The sequence below is a fragment of the Pipistrellus kuhlii genome, unplaced genomic scaffold (genome assembly GCF_014108245.1).
Source record: "Pipistrellus kuhlii isolate mPipKuh1 unplaced genomic scaffold, mPipKuh1.p scaffold_m20_p_2, whole genome shotgun sequence".
NCBI lineage: Eukaryota > Metazoa > Chordata > Mammalia > Chiroptera > Vespertilionidae > Pipistrellus > Pipistrellus kuhlii.
The window spans coordinates 53,856,915-53,866,480 of NW_023425515.1; the positions used below are offsets into that span (position 1 = coordinate 53,856,915).

The 9,566-nt window shown below is 50.1% G+C and overlaps 1 protein-coding gene across 1 annotated transcript in view; it reads right to left on the reverse strand.

Annotated features, from left to right (window-relative positions):
- The window catches only part of ARHGAP31 (Rho GTPase activating protein 31), a 107,720-nt gene extending 100,851 nt beyond the window's left edge, over window positions 1-6,869 (reverse strand). The window contains exon 1 of the mRNA XM_036444779.2: window positions 6,121-6,869. Within this exon, the coding sequence (XP_036300672.1) occupies window positions 6,121-6,220 (100 nt within the window). The 5' untranslated portion in view covers window positions 6,221-6,869. The remainder of the gene's footprint in view (window positions 1-6,120) is intronic.
- Window positions 6,870-9,566: the final 2,697 nt, after the last annotated feature.

A 9,566-nucleotide genomic window follows, 5' to 3' on the forward strand; every position in this document is an offset into this window, starting at 1 on the left:
AGGGCTGGAATAAGTGGGAAATTGACACCTTGGCTTACATACACGGGGAGCAATGAGTGAAAAAAAAACAAACAAAACACAAAGAGCGAGAAGCTCCATGTTTCCGGGCCTCAGGGTCCTTGTGAAGAAACCTTGCAGACGGAAGTGGAGTCCTGTACCCAGAGGCCAGGCTGATAGCAGCTCAGCTGGATCGATCTGTACTGGAGGGAGTGAGCACCAGGGAGCCCCCACCAGAGGGTTTATCACTACCTTGTTCCCAAAACAGTTAGCTACAATCTCTAATGCAAAAGGAGTGGGGGGCTCTTTTTATACCCAGCGTAAGTCCTGGATCTCTCCGCCCCACCCCCTCTTTCCACCCACTGCTACACAATCCCAGGAGATCTGCTGCAGTGAGGTGATGGCCTGGGACAAACAGTTCTCAGCCAGTACTCCAGAACTGCCTTGGTCAGTCAGCTCCTGAACTCAGAATGTGCTCTCCCCTGCTCCCTGCCCCCACAGAACAGGTTTCCAGACTAGTCCATAGATGTCCGATGGAATAGGGGCAAACAAAAAGAATGCATGGAAACTACAGCTCTAGTGGCACAGGGGACCTTACCCACCACTTACAGCACCAACTTTGGGAAAATGCGCCCCTAACGTTCAATATTTCTCTCTGTCCCAGCAGCAGGCCAAGCCCCCAGCTCCCTCCGGCCCCAGCAGAGTGTCTACTTGGCTCCGGGGCAGGCCTGGGGCCAAGGAGAGTGGGCTTCCTCAGCACCCCCAAGGTCCTGAGGCTGGAAGGTGTTTGGGTAGCTGCCAGCGTTGGTGGGAGAGGGTGGGGAAAGGGGGAGGCTATGCCTGTGGTCAAGGGGCTCTTGGCAGAGGTCTGGAGAGTGGGCCAGAGGGAGGGATGTGGGTAGGCGGAAGTAGCTGTTTCTATTCTGTGTGGGTTGTTTGTCATATCCAGACTATACGGAGGACGTTACAGTTCGGCTTTGGCTTGCTCTGGTTCTTCCTGTTTCACTCGGGAGAGCCCAGATTTGGGGATGCCCCTCGACACCCAAGCCCACAAGGTTGCTGTTCTGTCTTCACAAACCCCACCTCCAGGTCTTATCTTCTGTTTCAGTTCCCGATGGGTCCAGGAGTGGCGGGGTGTCTTTCTCAGATCTTCAGTTTCAGATTGACATGGTTCTCTCCCACTATTACACACTGGTGGTCTTCTACTCACAGTAGTCCTGTGAAAGCCCCTCCATTCAAAGGGGCAGTCAATCAGCTTCCTCGTGGTGACTGATCAACCCATACGACCATATCATTTACTCATTTCTTTGGAGCCCTCATTCATTCAGTCATGGATGGTAAGTGGTTATACTAGGGCGAGCCCAGGGTGTCAGGATAATAATAGCTACATTTGTAGCTTATTATATGCATGCCCTCTGCTAAGTGCTTTGTCCATATGAACTCATTTATCTTCCCATCAGACCTCCTATCCCCATTTCAGAAATGGGGAAACTGAGGCCTGAGGGTGTAAGTAACTCGCTCCAGGGTCACTCAGCGGGGGACAGGCAACGTTGGGATTCTATCACAGGTGGTGAGGTTCTGGAACTCCTAATGGTAGAGCCCAGTGGGGACACCTGACTCTGGAAGACCAGGGAAGTTTTCCAAAAGCAGCTGAGACTCAAGGATGAAGAGTGAGCCAGGGAAGGTGTGATAATGATGTCCCAGGCACGATTCTAGGAGGGAAACCATGAAGCCAAAGAGACTAGCCAGCCCCGATTCTGCGTTTGTTAAATCTTATCTTGAACAGAAAAAATATTTACCTTCCTTGCTAAGACTTTGCTCCTGTTTATGTTTGGGTATCTCATCTATTTAATGTGTATAAAAACTTTCACATTCTTCTCCTTGGTCTTGACAGCCAATTTCAAAGCTTAATTGGTTTCTGCAAGTTTGTTCCCATCCCTTAGACTGTGGAAGGGAGTCTGGAGTACACCATTCTTCCTCTCCCACAGGACCTAGCACAGTGCCTTAAGATGTAGTTGTTAAAGAGAACAATTTAGCCTTGGAAAATAGAACAGCTACATCTAAAAGTACTCATTGCCTTATCCTTGTTCTCTGAAATAATGGGGCTATCTTATTTTCATCGAATGTAAAATTATACTTATAATGGGCATTTATGTATTTACTATGAATCTGTTGTCATCCATCAAATCAAGAAAATATATATATATATATTTTCATATATATATGTGTACACACACACACACATATATATTTCTTTTTTCTCTTTTTCAATTTGATAACAACTAGAAAAACATCTTCAGAAATAAAAGGGCTCACAGTTCTTATCAAACATTCAGAGGATGCATTTTGAGCGATTTAAGCTGCTTGTCTAGGGGGAAATGGTCTGTAAACCCCTTCACTTGCTGTGGTTCTTAACTAGGTGTTCTGCCCGCATTTCAGAACACCTAGCTTTTAAAACCCTACTCATGGCTGGGCTCCAAGAGATTCTGATTTAATTGGTCTGAGAGGGGGCCTAGGATTTACCTTTTTTTTTTTTTTTTTTTTTTGGCTCTCTACATGATTTTACTCTGCCACCATCCTGGCGAACCCTGGGTCAGAGCAATATCACTTTGTACCAGGGTCTGGGTAAAATGACACAGATTATTTGCAAGCATGGAAGAAGAACACTTTCCTGACAATGCTCTCACAGGGGTCCCAGCACCGAGGGAGGACCCAGCACACTGGGATCAGAGGGGAGAAGTAGGAAATGCTTGCGGACAGACGGACGGACAGACACACTCTGCCTCACAGGGCTTCACCCACAGCCCCCCAACCACAGGCGACAAAACGATGTAGTTTTCATCGCATAACTGCAAGCAAGGGCCTTCGTATCCAGTGGTCAAACAGAAGAGAGAGAAAAGGACTATTTTCAGCAGTAGCGGTGAGGAAGGGATGATCTTCTCCCTCTATTCCAGACAGGAAGAGAAAGTTATCTGGTTCCCAGGGGAGAGCTGGGGGTTGGGGCAGCAGCCACTGTGCTGGAGAGGAAGCCAGAGAGGCTCCTGCCAAGGTGGCCGGGAGCAACCCCATGCCATTCTTGGGTGTTCTCACCAGGCCGGAGCAAAGCGGTTAAATACGCAAAAGGGGGGCACTGTCCTTCACCTCAGGCCTGTGAGCAGCGAGGGACAATCCACAGGGTCTGAACTTGGCATCTGTGTGAATGCCACAGAACCCGTACACACAATGAGAGTGTGTGTGTTTTCCTAAGGAAAAGGGTTCCTGTTTTTCGTCAGCTTCCTAAAGATTAAGGATGACAACTGGCCCTGAGCAACTTCCGCTGTAAGCCGAACACCTATTTGTCACCCACACACTCTGCCGTCAGATTTGTGCAACTGAAGGTTAACAAGGCTGAGCCACAGCAAGTTACGGAAGTAGATGACATTCATCCTCTGTGCTCGGACTCAGGAGTATCGCTTCCCCATGTTCAGATGGCCTGAGCACAGCTAATTGTCACCAGATTTGTCCTCCACCCTAATTCGGGGCTTCCCCTCCCTGGACAAGCACAGGGGTTCCCTTGGTTTCCCTATATCTCTGTTCTGTCCTTCTGCCGTATACTCCCAGACCCGGATCCATTGCTCTCTGTCTCTCACCATCATTGTACACTTGCCCTCAAAGGTTAAGTAACTATGATGACAGTTTGATGAGGTCCTCCCCAGCCTTCGGGCTCCTAGTTAGCACAGTGACTTATCACCCTCAGAATTCTGGGCTGAACATCTAAGGTCACGGACAGTGTCAATTCAAAGCTGACATCTACGTAGGTATGTTAGTCAGCTTTTACTCCCTGGAAGCAGAGCCCAGGCCTTGGACTTCATTGTCTGTCAGGCAGTACATGTTTCAGAAAACCCATAAGGAGGATACGCTGTTTTAGAGAAAACATTAGCACTGACGTTGATTCTACACTATAAAAAATGTAAGAGACAACTACCTAATTGGTTTTAGATGGGGGAAAACAGAAATCCTAATTACTTTCATTTATATAAGCAATTTTTTTTTTAAAAAAGACACACATTTATCTAAGCAATTTATGATGTGTGCCCAATTCCCAGAGGGCACAATAATGGTGCATGGATCGTTTAGTAGGTCAGTTTCCTTTCATTTCAAAGCTGAACTCTACTCAGATATGTCAGTCAGTTTTGAAAGCACACTGATCCCGGGGCTGGGCTGTCTGTTTTCAATTTGGGAGGATAGGGGACCATTAGAGGAGACTGTTGGCCTAGACATGGAAGCCGTGGCCTAGACAGTTGTGCCTGACAGGCCAGGATCCTCTGCAGCCTTCATGACTCACTGTGTGGCCTTAGGCAAGCCGGTTCACCTCTCTGAGCTTCCTCCCCTCCTCCCTAGAGCAGGGAACACTGGGGCCTGGTTTTCAATTTCTTTTTCTCTTTAAGCAGTAACCCCATCCTTTCCCCACATATGGAACTCCAAGATACAAAGCAAGTGAAAGCAAAGTTGCCCAAGGGTACTTCTGAGGTATCTCCACAGAGCCCTGGGGCTCCTGGAGGCAGGACGGCGGAGCACCCCATGCAATCAATTCTCACAGCTTTGGAGGGAGGGCCCCACACAACGCCACGTCACGGCAGATGGCATTGTCAGGAGCATTAAGAGTGTCCCTGGATAGTGACCAGAAGGCCCCAGGAAAAGAGGGGTGGAGGGAACCTTCATTCTGAATTTCTGAGGGTACTGTACTTGAGTTCTCACACCTTCAAAAAAAAAACCCTCAATCCCAGCCATGCGATTTCAAATGTGCCTCTCCGGATGGTTGGAAAGGATGAAACGTACGGACTCAGTTATGCCTCACTTCCAAAAGGGGCAGTTTTGAAACCTATGGTGCCCCAGCTCTAAAACACTGAGCCATTTGTCCTAATGACATAGGAGGCTCTGAACTCCAGAATACCGCAGGAATATCACACCACTGCAAATTACTAGGTGCTGCCCAGTCTCTAAAACACCAGAACGGAGACAAAAGCCTTGCACTGTTTTTGATCTGCACAAATGATATGAGCTAATCACATCATTTCTTGAGATAATTTTCCTGGAGGCAGAATTCCGCACAGTTAAGCAGCCCTTGAGTTGCCCTTTTGTTGTATCTACGTATAAGCACACGGCCCGTATAGTGGGCGGTTTCCTCCCTGAAGTTCCTGAAGACAAGGCCTTTTTATCCCGGGTAAATGCCGGGCCAGTCAACCTTACAAAAAAGGAGTCATTTAATGCCCCATTTCCCCAACTTTCCTATGATTAAAAACGTCTAATCTCAAATGCTGGTATTGTATTTTCAGATTGTTTTCTTTCCCCCCTCCCCTGCCCAATGTTTAAGTTGTCTCTACGCTGAAGGATTCCCTCTACTTTTTTCCCCCCTGCAATCTGACCTTGAAAACAGAGACCCTCTCCTTTTCTTGGACATGCCCTAAGCTATTTTGGAACCGAGGCCCTCTGACCTTTTTACAACACCCTTCTCGTCTGGCACACCAAATGCTGATCTGAGAGCCCAGAGGAGGTGAAGGGGCTGGGGGGCTGGGAAGGAGAGGGAGGGAGGTACTGTATATTTGGCATCCGTTCAGAAATTCAGAAAATGTTTGTGCAACCACTCCCCCGGCCAGGATCCACCGCACCCCCTGCCTCCCAGCACATTAATAAAAAAAGATGTGAGCGATGAAATTGGAGAGCCGGGGAGGGACACCCAAGGTGGTCATAGCTGTGGTCGTAACTGATCCCCACCTCACACGCCCAGCCCGTATCCCTCCTCTCCCCTAATCCAAAGTTTGAGATCAAGGTCTCTGGAGTTCCCAGCCCTACCCCCCCAGAAGGACCCAGTGAAACCGGGGCTGCAACGCCCATTAGCAGCTTCTGTGAGACCGACGGAAGGACTGACACCAGCTTTGCGCGTCGGGGGGCAGCGCTGTGCACCCTAAGAATCGTATTGTTCTTAAAAAAAAAAAAAAAGTAAAGTACAATGAGCACGCAGGCCTGGAATACATTAACTTGCGGATTGAATCTAACGCACCCCTAGAGAGTCCATCTCTCTCCCTCAAACAAAAAGAAGGCGGTGGGGGGAGGGTGGGGGGGAAAGAGGCGAAGGCACATTACCATCTTGTCCCGAGCTTTCCAGATACTCCGTCAGGTCGCAGCCGAAAGCGCCGGTCGCTCCCTTTCGTTTCAGCTTCTGCTTGGCACCCTTGTTCTTCATGAGTTAGTCCCGAAGAGGGTGCCCCTCCGTGCTCCCCTCTCCCCGCTGCTTGGCACCGCGCCGGAGCCGGTCTCCGGGGCTAGATCAGCGGCTGCCGCGCGGCGTGGGGGGCCGCATGGGCGTCCAGAGGCGCTGGGGCCCGGGGCAGGGCGCATGGACCCCGCGGGCGGCGCGGAGCGGAGCGGGGACGCGCTCCTCCGGGGCCGTGGGCCGTGCGGAGCTGGCAGTGGGGGGCCGGCTCGCCAGGGAGTGTCACTTCCTCACTGGGCGTCCCGGGGACTTTCACGGGCTCTTGCGGTGTCTTCGGGTGTTTTCCTCCGCCCGCCCGCCCGCCGGGGAGGAAGGGCGAGCGCGGCTTTCCGCCTCTCGGGGCGCCCGGAGCGGGCGCGGGGGGCGCGGGGGCGCGGGGAGCCGGCACGGGGCGAGGCGGCGAGGCGGCGAGGTCCTCTCCGCGGAGCCCGCGGTGCTGCCTTCAGACGGCTCCGGGGGGACGCGCGGCCAGCATCCTGTCTCCCTCGCCCGCCCGCCCTCGCGCCTGCCTTTTTTCCTGTCTTACAAATCCTAGGATCATCCAGCTCAGGAAACGCTGGAAGGAAGTCCGCGCGGGAGGGGGGCGGGGGGTGGAAATTTTTGGCAGCTCCGCGCCCGTGTGAGTGCGGAGCGGAGGAAGTAGGTGGGTGGGTGGGGGAGTGCGGGTGGGGGGCGGGGATGGGGGTGGATCGCGCCGCTCGCGGAGCCGCTGGGACTCCGGAGAGATAACTGGGCAGCTGGGGGGACGGGGGGGACCGAGGCTCCCTCTCCGAGGGGACCCGCCGCCCGAGCCGCCGGCTTCCTGCGCCACCGACGGGGCGGGCGGGCCGAGGCGCGCGGGCACCCTGGCCGGAGCGGGCTCGGTGGGGCTGAGAGAAGGCCGGCCTTGTGTATCCTCCTTGTCACCGGCGCTTTGACACTTTCTATTTCGGTGCCTGCCTTCTCCTACACGAACCATTCAAGAGCAATGACAGACACAAAACACTGGGCTACAGCGGAGAAACTGGATGGGGCGCGGTTCCCGCCAGAGCTCTTACCCTCCAGGTACCCCCACCCCCAAGGGAGAGGAGGGTAGAGGCTGGGGCTTGGTCACCGCTGCCCAGGACATTAGAAATCTGGTCACAGATTCAAGTACACACACACTCTCTCTCTCTCTCTCTCTCTCTCTCTCTCTCTCTCTCTCTCTCTCTCTCACACACACACACACACACACACACACACACACACACGCACACGCACACACACTCACAAACCACACACACTTTCTCTCCCTCTCTCTTTCTCCACACACTCACTCTCTCTCTCTCTCTCTCTCTCTCTCTCTCTCTCTCTCTCTCTCTCTCACACACACACACACACACACACACACGCACACGCACACACACACTCACAAACCACACACACACTTTCTCTCCCTCTCTTTCTCTCTACACACACACACACACACACACACACACACACACACATGCATTATTGCTAGGCTTTCCTCCTCTCTGGACTCCCGGAGCGGGTGTGATGGGGCTGGGGGAAGAATCCAGGATTTCAAGTGATGAATAGCTTCTAGCACAATGTGGAGAAAGCCATCTCCCACAGAGAAATTATTGTTTCTTTAAGTTGTCTCAAGTGTTCAGGAGGGCACGTAATCTCTTCCCCAGTAGATTTGAAATCCCCTGACTTGTGTGCAACGCAGCGCACAGTAAGCACACAAATGCTTGTGATTTAACCATTGGCGGTTTAGATCCAACTTCCTGTATACATTCAAACCCATATATAGGCTTGAAGGGTAAGGGACATTCATACAGGTCAGATTCCTGGTACAAGCCTTGCTATTAGTATTTTAGTTACTAAATACCTTTCGGTCACATATCTCATCAGGATAGTTTGTGAACTTTAACCTTTGACCTCATCTCTTTGTCAGAGGTCACAATGAATGCTTGCCTGCAGAATCTGGCCCACAGATGTGTTTGGTTTGGCATACACCGTGCTTCAAAAAATTTTTAAATTAATTGCCAACACTAAAGAATTAAGAGGTTTCCCATAACAGAGCTGGACTTCTGGATTCTCTTGTAAAAAATAAATAAATAAATAAATAAAAAAGGAAGATCGGATAACACGGACACCAAAGGGCAAGGACTGCTGATGCCAAGTTGTGTCAGTTCCCTCGGAGGCACCCTCTTTAGTCGCTCAGCCCCCAAGGCCTGTCTTCCCCCTTTGCACCTGCCTGGCCACGGCAGCCACTTGAGTTCTCAGCCCAGTCTCTGTGTGTGTTGTCGCCTTCCTTCCATTTTCCATCTGTCTCTCAGTGACATCACCGCATTGCCTCAATCTTGGTGAGACATCTCCAAGTAACCACTGACTCACTTCTCTCTTTCTGCCCACACGCCAGGCTCGTCCTTCCCAGACCCGTGAGTCCTTCAAGATGCCTGTGGTCTAGAGTTCTTCCTTCCAGTCTGTGAGATTGCTCCCTCCTCGGCTGTGAGAAGAACTCCCAGCGCCTGAGTCTGGTCTCTCCCCACGTGAGCCCCTGTGTGCGAGAGGCCTGTGAAGCTTCCTGTAGTATTGCTGTTACTCGGTGCCTGTGTCGCTCAAAACTGCCAATGACTCCATGTTGCCTGCTGCCAGGATAGCAATTTCTAAGCATTTTGTAGTACTGCTAGCATATTTAGGATAATGGCTTGTTTGTCCCTTTATTTATAGAAAAACATCTCAACATGAGACTGTAGTAATTACCATTACCATTTGTTTGGGAGTTTACTGTAGCAAAAACTTCCATATTTGTTATTTCATCTGGCCAACAGCGGATTTACTTTGGCAGCAAAGGAGAGAGGCTGAAGGGGCACTTTTTTTTTTTTTTTTTTTTTTATGGGTCTAGGCCCCCTGGGCACAAATTATGGATAGATTGTCAGACCCTATGATTTACCTTTTTAAATCTTTAAAAACATTCTTTTAACTTTTTATTTTTAAGTCATTTCCACTTATAAAAATATGCAAAAAAATACTCAAAGAATTTCAAAACTACCTTTCACCCAGCATTTCCAAATATTCATATCTTATATAACCAGAATACAATGATCAAAATTAGGAGATCCATATTGCCCCAATAATAACTAATCAACAGATTTTATTCAAATATGAATTAATTTTAAATTACATATCATTTTTACTAAATAATGGTCTTTCACATAGTAAAGTTCAACAGCTAAGTAGGAAAATAGTCATTTACAAGTAAATTGCAAAAACACTTCCCAGTATAACATTAGCTACGTTCCAGATTCCCTTACTCACCATCAAAACCCAGCAGGCAGAGATTGTCACA